The following is a 19,977-nucleotide window of genomic DNA, read 5'->3' as shown; positions in this document are numbered from 1 at the left end:
GCAGGTTTTGCTAGATGTATTACTCAATGACCAAGCTAGTGAGGGTAAACAATACAGCCTTAATACTCTTGCTTTTGTAAAAAAATATGTTGAAGTTACGACGGCGTATTAGGGCCATTGTAAATAAAAATAAATTGAATAAATTTCCACCACAAAAATCTCCAAAAAAAGAGAGAAAACTTCTTAGCTTAAAAGCTCAGAATTCTGCTTTTTTTAAAAAAGCAGAATTTTTTAGATTAAGCTCAGAAACTTTGTAAAAAAAACCCCCAAAAAACACAACCAAACAAAAAAAAGTTAAAACTTCTGAGTTTGAAAAGTTGCCAAGAAAAAGGAGAAATTTTCTGGAAAAAAAAACACAAACATTTTCTTGAAAAAAACATGGACATTTTTGAGTTTCTCTGCAAATTCCTTTGACAGAGAATTCCTTTTCAAACTCAGATGCTTTATGCTTTTTCTGCTTTATGCTTTTGCCTCAGACAATTTCTGGGATTAATCCCAAAATATCAGAGTTTTTTCTTTTTAGCAGAAATTTCCTCCTTTTTTCTCAGTGGCCCCTATACGCCGTCGTGTGACGTAGTGCTAATCCTTTTGGCTACTCTACACACCTTTGCTGTTTATTAATTATGTTACAGTGTACTAAGTGACATAGCGGCATTCCTGCTCCCCATTTCTTGAAACGTAATAACTCCATAAACCTGGTGCTGTGCCTCCTCCAGGTTGCCGCCGGCCCACAGAGAAAGACCGAGGCGATGGCGGATCTTGGCTTCGTCTTCTCTCCGGCTCAGCTGCTCAGCCAGCCGCAGACCTGGGAGGGAACCACGCCACGGAGAATCAGACGACAGCTCATCAGAGCAAAAAACAGAAAAAAACGTGACAACTGTTGCTGCTCTGAAGCAGGCTCCGCTGATTAGCCCGCCATGCTCGGATGCGTCGTTCACTTTCTCCCACTGTTCCTTTCCTCTCGTTTTTGATCAGCTCATTCAAATTCAGACTCGCTGTATTCTCTCTCTCTCTCGTCCTCGGTTTGTCCCAGACATGTTTGATGTCGGCTCCTGGGAGGGGCGCGGGCGGCCTCACCCGCTTCGGTTTAGTTCTCATTAGGGCCTCAGATTGAGCAGAAGCTCATCAGATAAAGAAAACATTCCCGCCTCTGTGTGTGTTCGTCTCCTTCGAGGTCGCGCGCTCCTCTGTGTGTTTTCCTTGTGGGGGTTAATTGGAGGCTCATTTCCAAACGTTTCCTCACCTCAACGCTGAGTGCAATCCTGTGCTGCTTGTGGAGATAATGATCAATTTACAGCCAAAGGATCTGAGACACACACGGAGGTCAGGAATGATCAAATAACAGGCTAACTAAAGCCGCTTAAGTCTGGATTTGGACCGAATGAAGCTGCATCAGTTTTAACTGAGGAAGAAGTTCTAATAGCACACACGATGCGTCTTCAGATTATTCCACCAGAAAAGGTTTTCCAGATTACATGAATAACTCTGCAAAAATCTAAACATAGCTCAAAGTACACTATGAAAAGAGTTAGCAAACGTTAGCAGTTCAAATCTTTGGAATGTGGAGCGGTAGGTAGTACTGTAAGCTTTCAGGGTTTGAGATTAAAATGACTAAATTGTCTAAAACAGCAAATCTAAATTTGTCAGGAGAAAATATATGAACATCAATTTATAATTTAAGTTTAAAAAATGCGATAAATAAAGTGAAGAAATCAAATTTATATTATAACTAAAGTAGTTTTGTTACGTTTTTGAGTTTCAATGTTTTTTTTTAATGTGACCAATTATGCAACATGTACCTCCTGCATGTTTTTGTCGTTCCATTTGGATTTCTGCTGATTCTGGAAACAGTCCAATGCTTAAAAAAAATCATTTAAAGTATTTCGGTTTCAAAAACCTCCTGATATTGACGTCACAGTCGGCGGGCGCCGCCTCTCACCTAGCAACCAAAGTGTAGCGATCCCGCTACATGGAGGGTAAAACAACCCATGGGTCCAAATGACCCCGTCTCTTAAAACCCTGAAACCCTGAAAGGTCAAAATAGGCAGAACTGAACTGGTGACATCTCATTATTTGAGAATTGTGTTCAAATGAACATGTTTTGCTCATGTTCATTTGCAAATTGTTGAAAGAAAGTTTTAATTCTAAACATGAATTCAAAACATTTTGAATGTTTTCAACAAACATTCCCTCCCCAAAAACTCCACAGCTTCACCTAAAGAAATCTAATTCTGATGACGTGATGCACAGGTTGACATGGTAACTATTCGGCCAAACCTCGCCTTGCTTTGAACAATTAATTTATTCTGGGCTAAAGAACAAATGCTTGGTCAAATGTGTAAAAACAACTTTAATTTGTTCAGAGTACTTAGGAGAAGAACAGCCAATGGATAATAAATAATAAAGAAACTGACAAAAATAGTAGCTTACTACTTAATACTACTTTGGTCAAACATGTCAAAAATACACTGGAACAAAAAGTGCAATTAGGAATTCAAAATATAGTTTAGAATAAATCATAAAGCATGACATTGCTCAGAGCACAAAGCATAGAATTAAACTGAATAGATTTGTCCTTATGGATCAGACACATGGTCACCAATGTCAGATCTAGAATGGTTTTCAATATCGGCACCGATACAGATATTAGTATCGGATCGGTGAATCTCTAAATTTCCAGCCCTGAAAACAAACAACTAGCAAAACTTAATGAGGCGAATGTGAAATATTTAATCGATAGAAATCACGACACTTTACATAAATAAAGCTTGTAAACTACTGACAAAGAAGGGAAACTCCGTTTCCCTGTAAAGGTAAATGTGTGTGAGCGTGTGTATTTTGTGCATCACCTTCCTGCAGGTACATCACAGCCTGAGTGTAGTTCTGCAGGGCGTGGTGTGTCCTCCCCAGGCTTCCATAGGCCAGAGTTTTGGCCGTCAGGTCGTTGGTCTGCGCCGCCACGCTGAGGTGCTGCTCCTGAAACACCACGGCCCGCTCGTACTTCCCCAGAGCCTCGTAGGTCAGGCCCAGGTTGCCGTAGGCGCGGCCCTGGCTCCTCACGCAGCCCGTCTGCTCGGCGATGCTCAGCGCCCTCTGGTGCCACTGCAGCAGGAACAGCAGGCTTAGTGTTTACATTTAATCAGCAACGTGTGTGTGAGTGAAGCCTGTGTGTTCAGCTCTCATCTATATCCAGAGTTGGGTTGTTGAGTAACTTCATCATGAAGAGTCGCTACTCTTATTTGAGTAAAGTTTCTGGATACACACTGCGAGTTAGGCCTGTTGCGATAAGCAATAAATCAATAAATTGCCTAGTAAATGAAAATAATTTAATAAACTCAATAATTTCCATTTGCATGATTTTCTCTTTCTACCAAAACGTTTAATGACAGAAGGCCTCAGTCTGGTGCTTTGGTCTCAACCAGCCCTTGTTCAGTTCATTGAGCCTTCATCATTCATTTTATTTGTTGTTTCTGTTGTTTTGTTTTGGACATTTAAAATGTCCTCCAGTTCCAGTGTAAAATGTTCATTAGAATATGAAGTTTATTCATCATTGACAATGTGTTCTTTAATTGTTTTGCCATTAACATTGTACTACTTGAAAATGGTCCAACAACAACAATATTACCATTTATCGCAATATCTTCCGGGACAATTTATAGTCCAGCAAAAATTTGTTATAGTGACAGGCCTACTGTGAGGAACTTCACTGAATGATGTCGATCATTCTTTTGAATGCGCTGCCAAATGTGCTAAAGGTGGAGAAACAGCTAACAGTTACTGGAAAACTGTTCATCCGCAGTCATCAGTGGGAATGCTAACTAGCTTTAGCTTTTACAACAGGCTATGCTAGCTGCAGTGCAGCAGAGAGCAAAGGGGGAAGAGAAAGAAGGAATGAGCAACGCCACACGAGGGATGACTGACAGCGCTAAGACCCGCCTCCTGGATCTGATTGGCTGATTCGAGTTAGGCAGAGGAGATGGATGTTTGTCACAGATTATGTCCCTCATATCATTCTGTTGACAGTTCTAACAAATGCATAAAAAATATATTTTTTTTAATAAAAGTTACACACTGCAGCTTTGAAAAAAACAAGATTTGGTCTTTTTTAAACATTAAAAGATGGTTTGAATGATTTGTTACCAAATACTTGAGTTTTATCAAGCCGCTCTTACTTGAGTCGTGTCTCTTTACTTTAACTTGAGCAGAAACATGTTGATGTGGTGAAATTCGTACTGGAACACAACTTTTGGACACTCTACACACCTCTGGACATTTCACCTGCCTCTGCTCTTTATGCTGCGCTGACTGGACAGATAGAAATAAAGAGTAGCAGAGCACAAACCTGCAGAGCAGTTTCGTTGTCTGCCATCAGCTGATAAACGCCTCCCAGGGCGTCGCTCGCCTCGGCCTCCAGGGATTTATCCTGCCACATGAAACGAGGGATTATCACTGTCTCCGATATACATTTCACAAATACTACTTCCTGCCAGATTGGCAGCCTGGCAGCGTGAACCTTACCCCCGCTGAGCGAGCGATGCTGAGCTGGTGCTCCAGACAGGACAGGGCCTGCTCGTAGTTCCCCAGCTGGCTGTGCAGGGTGCCCAGCTCCCCGTAAGCCTGCGCCTTCCCCCCGCCCTCGCCGCCCAGCTCGTGGGCTACCACCAACCGCTTCTCGAAGCACACCAGCGCCTGCTGGAGACTGCCCATGGACCTGCACCCACAGGGAAAAAGGAGGAGAAGAAAAAAAAAACAAAACAGATTGTTTAGACATATTTTTGGCGTATTAAAGTGCTTTTACACTCTTTTGACGTTTTAAAAGAAGCTGAGTTTGAGCCAAATCAGGCTCTCCCTTCTCTTCACTAACGTCTCATTCGCACTCTGGAGAACAGAAACACCGGATGGATGAAAGAAGCGCCTCGTTAAGACTTCTGTCTGTTAACACGACTTGTGTAGAAATACGTGGAAACAGGCTGCTGAAGGGATCTGTCTGAAAGTAGAATTACACCAAACAGGAAATAAGACAAAACTGACGTAGAATCAGCTTTTCAGCAAGATGTCGGAGCTTCTTTTAAGTAATTGATATTTGAATATAAATAAAAAGTTGTTGATCGGGACAACTGTTTGTCCCGTTGTTGATTTCTTCACTTTTAACATGAGAAAAATGTCTTGTTACAAGTGAAATAATCTGCCAGTGGAACAAGTTTAGTCTTATTTTTAGTGTAATAAAATATTAGGATTATAAACTAGGAAAAACATATACTTGGTAAGATTTTGTGTTTTTGTACTTTGTAAATGAACTACAAAGATTACAATTTGAAATCCTTCAAAACTACGATTTAAAGCCTGTGGTGGTTTCTTCGTGAATTCACCTGGTATACTCTGCATAAATACCTAAAAATCATTACTTTCAAGTTGATGGTTTAAATTTTTTGTTTTTGTCTCTTTGACTTGTTCCTAGTTTTGGCATGGAGAGTCAAATATGACTCAAAATGTCTTGTTTAGTGAGTTTTTACCAATCATCTCACCAGGATTATCAGTTTTTTTTTAAAACATGTTCTGTCATGAACTTTAACAGGCTGACATGTTAACCACCATCTTCTCCTGGGAAGATTGGCACCTGTCCTGTTGTTCACTTACAAAAATATCCTTTATAGTCCCAAAATGATGACTTAGTGTTTAGAGAATTATTTTGTTATTTTTCTTACTTTACTGTAATTAATAAGAAAAAACACCAGAAAATAAAAGTTGAAAGCCAATATTACAGGAAAATGTACAATGAAAGTGTATTAATTTTTTTGTGTGAGAAACGATTGTGTCGCCATTCTGTATGAGCTCCATCGTTTTTAGCTCCAGTTCGAATCCAGATGTTTACTTTGCTGGTAAACTTTCAGCTTACTGTAAGTCGATATCAGAGTTATAAATGTAACCCACTTCCAGGTATGAACACAATGTCACAGCAAGCTAACTTGTTGCGTGGCAAACTTCCTGTCAACTCAACAGACCTGCGGTTTTTCAAAATCAAATAAAGGAAAATAAATGTAAAAAATAGAACTATAACTATTAACCCCGGTCAGTTGGGCTACAAAAGGGGAAAAGGAAAACAATAATATTCAGAAGAAACAGGTCAGGAAGTAAAGTAGAGGTTCCTAAAACAGCAAGGGCTCCACCAAATAAGGAGCAGGTTTTGGAAGTTTTCCTTCCACCAGCTGCCACCGACCTGTGTGCGTTTCCCAGGCCTCTGTAGGCCTTCTCTTGGTCCTGGACGTGGTTGAGACTCTGAGCCACTGTCAGGTACTTCTCGTAGTACTGGATGGCCTCCTCGTAGTCTCCCAGGGCGTCGTAGCAGTCGGCCAGGCTCCCATAGGCCCTGCCTCTGTCCAGCATGCCCTCGCTGCCGCTCAGCTGCTGCAGCATGGCCAGCTGCTGCTCGAAGTATCCGATGGCTTCCTCGAACATCGCCATGTTCATCTTGGTGATGCCCATGTTCCCATGGACCTGGGCCTCCAATCGAGCGTCCCGGAGGCCCTGCGCCAGCCCCAGCTGGCCCTCGTAGCACTGGAAGGTCGTGGTGTAGTCGCCCAGTGCCATGTGGACCGCTGCCAGGCGGCCCAGGGCCCGGCACTCCCCCTGGGGGTCAGCCAGGTCCTTACGGAGAGTCAGCTCCCGGCTGTGGAAGGACAGCGCAGCATCCAGCTGGCGGAGCAGCCTGCGTGGGAGAGAAGGGTGGGGAGGGAGAGGAAGAGGAGTTACAAATGAAGGGAGAGGAAAGTCAAGAAATGTTCGCTGTTCCTTCAGGCTGGGAGAGAGAGAGCAGATAACAGTAAGGCTGAGCAGATTACAATAAAATCTCTCTTTAACTCTGTTAACATGTTGGATTTGGAAATGTTGGACCCTTTGGGAATCTTTAAAAACATTGAGGTAAGGATTCTGATCCAGAGATGCAAATTTCGTTCTCCAAAGAAAACAAAACGTAATCCCAGCGCCTGCTGTCACCGTGCAGAGGTCAAAGCACACAACGGTGAACTTCCTCACTACCTGTGAACTGATCCCAGTGCAGCGTACGCGTCGGCTTCCGTCTTCTGGTCGGCAGCTTTCTGAGCCACAGCCAGCTGCTGTTGGTAGAACTTGAGCGCTCCGGACGGATCCCCCCGACACACAAACACGTCCCCGAGGTTCCCGTAGGCCCTGAAAACTGCCTGCTGACCAACATAAACACAACACCGCCGGTTAACGTCGACTGCTGCCTGAAAACCTGCAGCTCCACGGTGAGTGAGTGAACAGAGCGTCAGCTGGGTGACCTGTGTGTTATCCAGAGCCTGAGCCAGAGAGAGCAGGTATCTCTGACACTCCTCTGCTTGGATGTACTCTCCGAGAGCTTTGTGGGCCAAACCAAGGTTACAGTAGGCTTTAGCTTGTGCTAATTTGTCCTGCAGGTCTTTAGCCAGGGCCAGGTCCTGCTCATAATACCTGAGAAATCGACAAAAATGTTTCAAATCAAGGAGGATTTTCACCAAACCTCCAAACAAAAAAGAAAAGCTTTCACCTGCGTAGCAATGGATCACTCACCTGACAGAGTTTTTGTACTGTCCCAGGCAGTAGTGAGCATAGGCCAGGTTGTGGCAGACTTTCCCTTCGCCCTCCAGGTCCTGCAGCCGCGGGGACAGAACCAGGTACTGCTGGTAGTAGGGCAGAGCCTGAGCGTACTCTCCCCTCCAGCTGTGGAAGTTCCCCAGGTTTGCTGCAGAGCAAAGTCAGAAGTGTTAGCACACCTGCTCAGGAACAGCTTTATTTAAAAAAAAAATCTATATTTCTCTTTTGTTTGGCCTGCCTAGGGCTCTCGCTTCCGTCTGAGTGTCTCTGAGTTCCCGTGCGATGGTCAGGTGGTGACGGTAATGCTGGAGAGCACGGTCATGAGCTCCCAGCGCCTGATAGGCCACCGCCAGGTTACCGTGAGTGGAGGCCTGCGACTGGCGATCGTTCACCTGCAGCACCAAGACAGAAGAGTCACTCCAGAAATGTCATATTCACTCTTAAATTTTTGTGTCAGAAAAATGGCTGCAACTAAACAATGTTTTAGTAATCAGCTTTTCAGATGATTAATCGATTAATAGGTTTTTTTTTTTTTTTTTAAATGGGCACATTGTACAAAGTTTAATATTCATTGAAATAATTATTCCATGAATTATTCAGACAATTTATCAATTAATCAGATTTTTTAAAAAGTTGGCACATTTAGCATATTTTAATAATTACAATAATTGTTCTATCGATTATTCAGAGATTAATTGATTAATTGGATGAAATATTGTCACATTCTGCAAATCTTTCAATAAGCCACTTAAAGCTGTTTTTTAAATACAATTTAACAAATATATTAAATGATAGAAATCAATTCCATTTTTAAATATTAAAATAACATTTTTAATGCCTAAAATGCAAAAAAAAAAAAAGTATTCCTTTGCTGTGCACTAGGTAATTTATAGATTCATTAATTAATTAGCTGCAGCTTTTATTTGAGAAGTTCTTGGTAGAACATTTTCACAGACAAAGGTTGTTGTTCATCTTACATGCAAGCGTTCATATTATTTGTCCAGTTTTGGATTAATTACGGCTCCCAGTATTTAGTTCCTTCAGCAAATCGCCAATTTCTGACTCTGTGCTCCAGTTCGCAATGAATTGATTATTAAATTAATCGGAGATTATTTGAATAATCGATTAATCACAATTAAGTCGTTTCAACCCAAAGTTACAAAAGTGAAGACCGCAGGAACTCACCTCCAGAGAGATCTGCAGCTCCTGCCTGTGGTACCGCACCGCCTGGTCGTAGACGCCCAGCGCATGATGGGCGTTGCCCATGTTCCCGTAGGCCCTGCCCTGCCCCGCGTAGTCACCCAGTTCCTGCGCCAGTGACAGGTGGGCTTTGTGGAGCTTCAGCGCCGTTTCATACTCCCCCTTCATGTGATGTATGATGCCTGATTCAGAGCGGGAGAGAAAATAACAGCAAGACACTCAGCAAAGCAAATAAAGGCAATGAAGCATAATCTCACTCATCTTTAGCTTTTGCCAAAGTGTTTTATTTTTTTTTTTAAATCTAAGAGTAAACAAATCAATAAACAAATCAATCATTCACAATCATTGCACTATCCTTTGCGGATTGAGAAAGCTGTGAGGAACAGGATCCCTCCTTTTACAGGTCAGAACAGGGAGAACCCGGCCGCCTGGAAGAGTAATTTTACGTGCCAAAGTAAATGAGGCGGATTAGCAGTGTTAGCTAACAACTGACGGAGTCGTCCAGGACATGTTGTCGTGGAAGATCGTCTCTGCTGCCGGGAAATGGAGACGTTAGCATGTATGACAGTCATGAGACTGTAATAAAGCAGCAGAGGCCTCATCAAATTCGTAGCAACACTGACTGCTACAGGAGATTCATCCTTCCCACAGCATCACCATCTGCAGTGACTCTTTGAAGATACTTGGATGGTTAAAGTTACAGCAATGCTTAGTTTCCCTTTGGGATAAATAAAGCATCTTTGAATTTGAATTGGATTTTAAATCTTTTCTTTGCTGGAGCTTTGTGATGATTATGGATTAACTACTTTGCTTTTGTCTCGCAGATTCAAAAACATATTAATAACCCACTATAAGATTTAGAAATGTAAATATAATACATCCCTGTGAAAGTCAGGGTTGACATTATTGTCAGACCTGTGAAATATGAGATTCTGTTGCAGAGCAGTAAATAATTCATAAGCTTCGGGGCGGAAACCCAACAAATCTAATAATATCTGCCGCTGAGGCTCTTCAGTGCAGACGCATGGATCAGATTCTCTGTCCAGGGACAGGAAGCTGCGGTGAGGATCCTGACGTTTCCTGTGATGAAGCTGTCCTCCGTCAACAACACAAATTTTAGAGACACAGCCAGAAAAGTTTGATCATTGAAGAATAAGGAGCTTGGGACACTTGAGATAAAGAGTTTCACCTCAGGAATAATCTACAATCTAAAACTGGAAATGGAAGAATTTTATTTTTATTCCACATTTTTGTATTTACTGTATAATCTTACGTTTTTTTGAGTGTTTTGAATTAATCACAATTTAGGGTTTTCAATGTTTTTTTTTAAGGCATAGAGATCTTAGGAAATTAAAGTTTATGGAGTAAGAAATAACTCTCTCCGTCATTATGTTGGGAATTGGAAATCTAAATCATTCGAGTTCTTCTATTAGTATTAAGACTGGGAAATGGTTGTAGTTTAGAAAAAACAGGTTACGTTCATACAGTTCATACTTAAAAGACTTGGTCTGAAAATCCTTGATGGTTTTGTAAGCTGTCAAAGAGACGAGAAGCCGTCAAACAGAAAGAACTTGCTGCGGAATCGATTCCTCACAGACAGAAATGCAGAGAACCTGGTGTGTGTACAGATTCTGTTGCTCCTGAAAGAGACTGGGGCAAATGATGAATGACAGAGGGAAGTGTGATTACGGGGGGCGTCGAGACACCAGATGGACGAGGTCACATGTTGACTCTGGTTTCACGCGTGTCTCTCGGATGTTCTTTTCTTTCTGCCAGCGATGCCACTAAAAGCCAAAATCAGCAGCTACTTTACTCCAAACACATTAAAGCGACACACTAGCTGGGTTTTGTTTCTATTACAAGTGTGCCCAAACCTTTGTCGTTATTCCGTTAATGTGAAAAAGACACAATTTTGCAATTGCGGTGTTTCCGATAAATAAGAAACACAGTTAAAATCATGTGAATAAGTTCGTTCACGAGAAAAGTCATTAAAAAACATGTTGCACTATCATCCGCTAACACCACTTCCTGTCGTCTTCTTTGTTGTTTTTGCCAGTAGTAACGTCCGGTTGTTGATCACATGACTTGTAATGTGAAAAAAAGGATTTCCCTTGCAATACAGCACTTTCAATATGTCAAACGTGAGTTTTCTTTTTCAAAACTAATTAAGCCAGTGGTTCCCAAAGTGAGGGGCCATTGCAGGGGGGACACAGGAAGTGGTATGGATGAATGAAAAAAAAAATTAAAACAGTTACACAAAAGTGTTTCACTGTAAAGATGGTTTGTAGTGTGTTTTGTTGCAACGTGAATTCAATCTGGAGAGACTCAGATGGAGATAAGAAGACAATTAGAAGAGTTTACTGACAAACAGAATTTAACGTCTTTGGCACTCGGGCCCCGGCTGGGGATAACGGTTATCGCAGCGTTAGCGATAGGCTTCAGATGAGCATTCCCGATGCTGTTAGGAACCTCATCTCCCCAGGCCCACACTGGTGGTGGAGGTTGAAGAAGGGTCTGGGCCTCAGGACCGGGCAAATGGAGGAGAAGGGGTGGTGGTGGGTTGAGCTCGGCTGGAGAGCGAAGGACACCATGAACGAAGGTCCTTATCAGCTGGGACTTGGTCAATGATTGGACGTGATGTGGCTTGGTCCAGCGTTGATAGGTCGACGATTGTGGGCAGGTCGCTTCAATTAACGGGTCCCGGTGGGGATAAAAGAGTCTTCCAGTTTGAATTTGTGCCTAGGCTTCATGTGTGAAATAAACTTCAGTGGAGTTTGAAAACAAAATATGTGTATAGGTTTATGTCTGGTTGAACGATGTGTGTGCCCAGTTGATTTTTGGGGGGGGGGGGGGGGGGGTGATTGTAATCCATTACCCAGAAGAAAATCTTTGGGAACAACTGCATTAAGCTAATTTTCTTAACAAAATTCGAATAAATTCCAATTCGCAAAATCGTTTTGAAATTGGCCTGTTTCCGTTAAGCTAGTTTATTTTCTAATTTTGAATAAACTCCAATTTTTTTTCAAAATTGGAGTGTTTGCATTAAACCAAATTATTAATGAATTTTGAATCAATTCCGATTTGGTTTGAAAAAGACCCAGCTTCCCTAAACGTGACCTTGGAGGAGATCCTTTCATAAATACTTTCCATGTTTTTTACAAGGTGAAATAAATTCAATATGCTATCAAAGAGCAACAACTGTTTGCTTAATACAAATATCATCATTATAAAAAACTATCATTTGTTATGATGGTCATTTATCTAGCCTGCTCTAAAATATAAGAAAACACAGAATAACACACAACCAAGAATAACCAAAACAGAAGTAAAATGAATAATCATGAATAAATATTAGAAGTAAGTTAATAATTATGAATCCATGTAGAGAGAAATTGACTAATTAAATCACACATATTTTATTCACAGTAAGTGTCCTTTACTGGAATTTCACTGCACGGTTTGCAGCTGTGTAAAATGTCGCAGTCGGCGAGACATGAACTCAAAGAGCGTCTGTGTGCATGAGGCGTTCACAGACATGACACATGCATGTTTTTGCACACATTATGAAAAGTGAAGCTAAATGAAGCAGGCAGCTGTGAAGATGCAGGAAAACATCCAGCAGCCCGTCACGCCGCCGTCTGCACGGAGCTTTTCCACATCTGTCACGTTGCAAATGCAAACTTCACTGCTCCTTATTGTGATTTTATTTTAATTTATTTTTTTTCTGTGACAGACGAACACAAGGTGGCAGATAATTAATGGACTTGTGAAACATTTAGTGTAACTGCATTCACCTCATTAGTAAACAGAGTTCACTTTTGCGTCATCAGAGACCAAAAGGCATCATGGAGACCAAGAAGTCCAGCAGAAAGGTCAGGGAGAACGTTTTGGTAACATTTAAAGCAGAGTTTAAAATTAAAGGTGAACTGTTTTGCTTCTTGGACAAGTCAGGATACATTCCACATTACATCACATTTTGCACAGAATCATTCTTAGATACTGAGACTTTAGTTCAGTGGCTCAGTTTTGTCTACATTTGAGCTCATTTCAGAAAGAGCTGCTTCAGGGTACTCTGTCACTTTAAATCAAGATAAGCTGCTGCTGACCGTGCCCCCCAGACATCTACATTTGCACTCACACAAGAAAATGGCTGCAAACAGACGCGCCATTATACAACTGAATATCTTCGAAAAGTAGACGTGGAGCCTCCTGCACAGCCAAAACAAGAACTGAACAAGTGGTTTCTGGACGGTAAACCTGCTGATTTGTGATGTTACATTCCGGAGGTCTTTGGCCTAAACATGAACTTATTGCAAAACCGTATGGGTGCTCGTCCAGGAGGAGTGAATTCTGCAGGTCAGTAACTCAGTGCGTTTCCTTAGATAGAAAACTTTAACTAATCTGAATAATGAACAGAACTTGATCCACTGTTTGATAACTAGGATCAACTAGAATATATGTATGATTGAACTGAAATCACTTTTTGTGTTATGGTCCTATAAATGACATTTGTAGATCGATTGAACTGAAAGGAAATGAACAGAATTTTGTGAAAAGGTCCCAAAAAGAAGCTATTATTCAAAGAAAGCATAAGAAGCCTCGTTTTTAGCTCGTCACATGTCACACAGCCTGAAGCTGACCTTCTGGCAGACCTGGGAGATGCTGTGAAAATCATGACATGGCTCAGATTAATGAGCCAAGTAAGTAAAGATTCTTACTTTCGACGGCCCAGTCGAAACTAAGAATCTGTGGTGAGATTTGAAACAAGTTGAGTTTAGAAGAACAGGCGAAAATGTTGAAACACACCCCAAACACACACTAAAGGTGGCGCTGCAATGACAAAATACAAATGCACACACTTTCCAGATAGCTATTTGTAAAAAAAAAAAAAAAGAAAAAATTCTAATGCCATATTTCATTTTCTTTATGTTGTTCAGGTTCAATAAATAAAACATAAATGCTGAGACTTGTGGTTGCAACATGATGGAATATAAAAACGTACCCGGGGTATGAATGATTCTGCCAGCCTGAGTATGTATTTTAAAAGCAGCTGATGGGAGTTGAGGATGTGACTGATTATGAAACCTCGCTCGTTGGGGTCTTGAGCTAAGAGGATTACACCGACGCCTGCAGAGTTGGCAGAAAGACTCGGTTATGGTTGCACACCGCCTCGGTAACACCGCAAACGCCGCGGTAATTGCAACCCAACGAAGAGCTTCCCCTATGACGAAAGCGCAGCGGGTCTGATGAGCAGAGACTCTGGAGGACGTCGGGATTCCCCCCCCCCCCACGCCTCCAACGAGCGGACGGGCCGCAGCATGAGCAGCCGGGATTAGAGATGTGGAAAATGAGCTGAGATCTGATGAGCGGGCTTTCTGCTGAGGGAGATTAGGGAGGACATCAGTGATCTATGACCTCCTTCCTCCACAGAGAGAGGGAAGCGGTTGCTGTGAATTAACCGGGTCTGCTTAAATATAATCCAAAGAGTCAAAACGCCCGATGGAAATAAAACTGCTACGTTATTATTTCACTGTACCCTGGTAAAAACCAGCGCCTTGCTCTACACTTTGCCTCATCCAGACGGTCTGGACCCTCGGATGTTGAGAAACAATCGCCTCCTGGAGGCGAGGTGACACGGTGAAGCTAAAACTAGGTGTTTTTTTTGGCTGAGACATATTTACAGACAGAGGTTTGTTCTTATCTTAAATTCAAAATGTATATATTTTTTGTAGTTTCGTCTTAGGTGGTTCTTTGAGTATGTTGTTCTTTTAGCGAATGGCCTCCAGTTATTGATTAATCGATCACTAAATTAGTTGACGATTATCTCAATTCATTACAATTAATTTGATTCCTCGTTTCAGCCCAATATTAAACAAAGATCTTCAATGAGCAGCTGGACAATAGGATCTGATATAAAAGCCATTCATTCAATTGAATTCCCTCTCATTCTTACTAGAAATGAGAGCAGGGGTAAGAACAAGAGAGGTAGAAAATGAAAAAAACAAGACGGAGACACAGACGGAGGAGAGAAGAGTGGAGGCTTGACAAGTCAGCAGTCAAAGAACTGTAATCATCCATAAATGATGAGCTGAAACATTGATCTGAACCACAGACTGAGGCTCGTCTGTCAGGAGAGTGTCAGCAACTCCAGCTTAGGCCTGTTAGTCACACATCAAAACACCTCCTGCGCTCCGTTTTCTCTCTCTCTCACTTCAGACGGCAAAAACACGACTCTGTTGTCTTTAAACCGAGATGAGAAGGCGAGAGGAAACGGGATGAATCCGGTTGATCTGCTCGATTTCGGGCCTTTTAGTTCAGAGAGTCTGAGGCACATCCTGTGGCCCGTGAAGTGCAGGTAGATGTTAGGGTTCGTCTTCTGCAGACAGAGCTGGCAGTGAGCAATGTGAACACGCTGCCCAACACACAACACCGCAGCCGGCTGCAGAGAGAATGAGAACAACATTTCACCACGGTAAGAGGTCAAGAACTCACTGATCAACTCAGCTGCATGTTTCCAACCTTTTCGGTTTGAAGAGCAAATGTAAAAGCAGGGGTTGTGTTACAAAGGCAGGCACTGTTATTTCGCTAAAGCCAGTCCGCTTCCAGTATCCATTTTTTTTGTATCCGCGGGCGACATGACTACGGGACGTTTATCCGACGTGGTGCGGAAATATGTAGACTTCTTATAATGCTTTGCTAAATAATTTCAAAGACTGTCAAATGGCTCAAAATCTCTGGATGGAAATTTGCAAAGCAGTTATCCACAGAGGAGGCCGTGGTCAGAAAGGTGTAGTATTCTCTCTGTGAAAAAAACATTTAAAATTTAATAAACGTGTCACTTTATCTCTATTTTGTCATTCTACCTTCCAAAGCAGACTGAAGTAATTCAGGAGGATCCTTTACACACCAAAAGGTTTAAGCAAAAATCATTCTGAATAATTGTTTTGACTTGGAAAGAAATAAATTTTTAGTCTAATTGTGGTCCCAAAAATCAGAATCGAGTCATATTGTGTGTTGGTGAACGATTCTCACCCCTAATAAAAGCTCTCAATTGATAATACTTTCATTATTAGCAGCTTCATGGGGTCATATTTGAATTGCTGGCCCCTTTCAGGGCCCAAATGTTGGCCCTGGATGGTGAGCTGTCCACTCAGCACTGGAGTTGGGTTCACAGCCTCTCAGATATCACTGGGGTCGCAGAAACCAAAACCTACTTAATAAAACATGAGCGTTGCTCATCCAGAGAGCCACCGATGGAGTCATGTGATAGGCTCTGAAAACAGAAACAGGTTTGGTCATGGAGTCTCGCATTATCTAACGCTCCCATCGCCTGATTCATCATAGAAGTCCAGGTTGTCGCAGTGTCACAGTGTGAGCGCTACGGCCAACTCTGATGCAGAAACGTGTCAACGCCGCTTCATTGGGCTTGCTAACGGTGCGGTTCAATGCAAACCAGATTGTCCAAAGTGGTTCAACAGCTTAATGAGGCTTTAAAGGGTCCTGTGTGGAAACGCTGACAGAGCTTTCCGCCACCGAGAGGAAAACCATCGATCACAAACAAAACCTGAACAACCGCGGGAGTGGAGTTACCCAGGTTAGAGGAAGCCCGGCCCTGTGCCGCCCTGTCTTGCAGCTCCTGAGCAATCTCTAACTGGCTTTGGTGGTACTGACGGGCCCTCTCCAGGTCCTGGAGAAAGGTCACAATAAAAACAACGTTCATCAAGTCGTAGTTCAGGAATGACGATCTACAGTGAGTGTCTTGAAAAGGTTTTCTGCCCACCTGCATGCATCGAGCAGCGTGACCCAGACCGGCGAACGCCCTCATCTCAATCGATCTGTCCGACAGTTCCCGCGCCAACTCCAGCACCTTGGTATGGTAAGATATGGCCTTGTCAAAGTCCCGCTGCGAGTGGTAGGTGCTGCCCAGGTTGCTGTACGCCCGGGCCTCCTCTCTCCGGTTCTCCATAGACTGCCAAAGACATCAACACTGTATCAATAAAATCCTGCTATTCTTGACAAGACATACTGTACGTTGCTGCTAATAATGAAAAAAGTTTAAATACTTGCTGTTAGCTACAAAGCTCATCTGGTGACATGGAAAAAAAAAACCCCAACAACAACTAGTGGTCAGGACTTATTTAATTCGTGGCCACAAATTGCTATAATTAAGTTGTTCCCACAAAATAAATAAGTCGTTTCCATGAAATATTAAGTTGTGGCCATGAATAAAGCATCTCCTTCGCATGAGTCACAACTTAAAATCTCGTGGACTTAAGTGCTCACAACTTAATAACTGGTGACCACAGATTATTAACTCATGCCCACGAGTAAATAAGTTGTGTTATAGTCAAGTTGGTCCCACAAAATAAATAAGTCATTTCCATAAGCTATTTAAGTCGTGGTCACTATTTTATTTTATTTTTCTTCCATGTCACCAAAAAGCACCATAGTTGAAAGACTTCAAGGAAACATTTAGTTTGTAAGACTCTAATATAAAAATAGACATGTTTGTCCACATGCCACCTAAAGAGATTTTTTTTTTTAAAAGAATTTGTATCCTCATAAAAGTCCAGCTCAGCAATTCACTACCATTGAACCATTGAATTGACTTTCACATGGATTTAATGGATTTTATTGGGATTTTATCTGATAGAGCAACACTGTGGTGCAGTTTTGTTAGGTAAAAGGAAATATACAGGGCTTTAAAAAGTTTTTAGACATATATAAACTATATGCACACATTTGTATAAATATATTTACATATATAAAGAAGAAAAAAGGAGGAGTACATTTCCACCAAAAAGCTCAGAAATTAGCTGGAATTGAAATCAATCTAATAAATTTCCAGGCTTTTCTAGAAAATTTCTGAGATTGATTTAATAATTTCTGTGTTTTCTTTCCAGCAAATTTCTAGCAAAGAGTTTTTTGGTGAAAATATCTACAATGTTGTCCTGTCACAAAATCACCTCAAAAACATTAACAGAACTACATAACACAGGAAAAAAAACCTGAAAGGTGAGTGAATGCTTCTCACGTCACGTTTCTCGTACCTTCGCGATATCCAGGTGTTGCTCGTGACACTGGACGGCGTTGGGGAAGTCTCCCAGTGCGGTGTAAACGGCACCCATGTCGCCCAGCTGGCGCGCCTCAGACAGCTGGCACCGGGTCTGGCGGGCCAGCAGGACACACTGTTTGTGGCTGGCCAGAGCGTTGGGGTAGTCCCCTATGGCGGTGTACACATGGCCCAGGCTGCTGAGGGCGCCCGACGCCGCCTGCAGTCACACACAGTGCGCACAATCACAACTCACACAAGCAAATACAAGGACATGCTGGTCACAGAGTGGAGAGGAAAACGATCCTTGACCTTCCAATTTGGCAAGACAAAATAATACTTGGTAGAAAATAAGCATGTTGGATAGTTACCTAAGGGATTTGAATCTTAAATGTCTTAATGTCTTCTGACATTTTGTGAAATTTATTCATTTATCTGCAGTGAAATGTTGTCCAGGTCCTGATGGAGCATAGCACACCATGATCCCCACCATCACACTGCCACCTCCACGTTTTACTGTTTCTATGATGTCAATTACCAAAGGATGTTTTCACACTTGATAGTCCGGTAGACTCATCAACACAACATTTGTTCCTCTTTCAGCTGCTGCAGTTCTCTTTCACACTGCACTATGTCAAACGATCCAAACCGTTTAATAAAACCTGATCCTCACCTCACCTGTGGTGGCGCTGCACCAAGAACCACTGGTGCAGCGCCAGTGGTTCCACTGGAATGAAACAACAAGAAAACCTCTGAAGAAGACACTGAGCGCAACTTCCTTCTTCATAGAATGTAAACAAAAATGGAGTAGTGTCAGAATTTAGCAGTTGTAGGATTTCTCACTTGTCTTTGATTAAAGATGATGAGCCACTTCCTCCTCTAGTGCTAGACTCGCACATTTGTTTTGGTTGTATTTACCCACAATGCCTTGTGCTAAAGTCCACTTCCTGCTTCCAGTCCACTGGAAATTGACATATGCATAGAAACCGCACCAAAGTTCGCCGTTTTTGTCTGCGTCAGAGTTCAGTTGTGCATTCGTATGTCCCCATATGTACCAGACTGTCTAGACAAACAAACTAGAGTTCAACTAAATCAGACTAAACAACAGGGATGCTGTGAATGCATCCTTACACTCCAGGGACTCATGAAGATGTTCTTTGGCCAACGTGATACAGACATTTGTGTTCTTCTTACTGTAAGATCCATGCAGTTTTTCATGAATGTTATCGTTGCCCTGTCTATTTATTGATGTTCAATCATGAACAAGAACCTCAGTTCTGAGGATTGCTGTGCTTTTGTTTTATTCTTAGTTTGTTTTCTAACCAGCTACCTGGTTGTTGATGCTCTCTTGAAGCCATTTTGGTAGGCTGACCACTCCTGGTAAAGTTTTCCATGTTCTCATATGTTTTATTTTTGTCTCATTTACTAATGACACTCACTGTGGTTCGCTGCAGTCTCAAAGCCTTAGAAATTTATGAGTAGATCTCTACATAGTTCCAGATGTCATGATGTTGTTTCTTATCTGTTTTTTTTTAAATAAATTATTATTAATAAATAAAATAATCGACTAAAAATTGCATTTTGTATTTGCTCTCATTATCAAAGTCCGACGCAAAAATCTGTTTGATGGTTTGAAAGATTTAAGTATTAAAAAAAAACCCAGCAAAAACAACAGATGAGGAAAAACATGTTTTTCTGGTGGAGCGTGAGCCATCTCTTAAACACTTTGCAGTGATGGCCGCCACAGTTACAAAATAAAACAATAACACAACGTGTTGGCTGGTCAGTATGACACAACACTTCCACTGCACTGCAGAAACAGTCCTGTTTTCCTGGCAGCAGCCACAATGACTTTAATTTGTCAAGTTCCAACAAAACACAGATCCCCGAACACACAGGCTGATGAAATTATCCACAAACTCTGTCCTGAAGTGAAGAGCAGCCCTGTCAGAATAACCTCTTTCATGCAATCACAGTTACTGTAATCATGCTACTTGGTGTTGGAGCACAAGCAGCCTGAATCAGGACTAACAACAACACACCACTTTGAATTTCTGTCACCCACCAGAGGATGGGAGCGTTCCACCACTCCATCCCAGTCTGAAGCGCCTCTCCCTGGGCACTCCAGGGTCAAC

At 42.0% G+C, this 19,977-nt stretch overlaps 1 protein-coding gene across 3 annotated transcripts in view; it reads right to left on the bottom strand.

The window, feature by feature from the left end:
• The window catches only part of LOC102236192 (tetratricopeptide repeat protein 28-like), a 115,198-nt gene that overhangs the window by 20,595 nt on the left and 74,626 nt on the right, over positions 1 to 19,977 (bottom strand). For all 3 annotated transcript variants that reach the window (XM_014473687.2, XM_023338511.1, XM_023338512.1), the window contains 13 exons: positions 17,841 to 18,062; positions 16,571 to 16,759; positions 16,381 to 16,477; positions 8,776 to 8,972; positions 7,829 to 7,982; positions 7,567 to 7,738; positions 7,299 to 7,467; positions 7,036 to 7,196; positions 6,218 to 6,706; positions 4,519 to 4,711; positions 4,343 to 4,423; positions 2,850 to 3,102; positions 696 to 805 (listed from right to left, as the gene is read on the bottom strand). In XM_014473687.2, the coding sequence (XP_014329173.1) occupies positions 696 to 805; positions 2,850 to 3,102; positions 4,343 to 4,423; positions 4,519 to 4,711; positions 6,218 to 6,706; positions 7,036 to 7,196; positions 7,299 to 7,467; positions 7,567 to 7,738; positions 7,829 to 7,982; positions 8,776 to 8,972; positions 16,381 to 16,477; positions 16,571 to 16,759; positions 17,841 to 18,062 (2,487 nt within the window). The remainder of the gene's footprint in view (positions 1 to 695; positions 806 to 2,849; positions 3,103 to 4,342; positions 4,424 to 4,518; positions 4,712 to 6,217; positions 6,707 to 7,035; positions 7,197 to 7,298; positions 7,468 to 7,566; positions 7,739 to 7,828; positions 7,983 to 8,775; positions 8,973 to 16,380; positions 16,478 to 16,570; positions 16,760 to 17,840; positions 18,063 to 19,977) is intronic.

This window comes from Xiphophorus maculatus, chromosome 8 (genome assembly GCF_002775205.1).
Source record: "Xiphophorus maculatus strain JP 163 A chromosome 8, X_maculatus-5.0-male, whole genome shotgun sequence".
Lineage (NCBI taxonomy): Eukaryota > Metazoa > Chordata > Actinopteri > Cyprinodontiformes > Poeciliidae > Xiphophorus > Xiphophorus maculatus.
The sequence above is the reverse complement of the archived record's forward strand: the minus strand, read 5'-3'. Positions and strand labels throughout refer to the sequence as shown.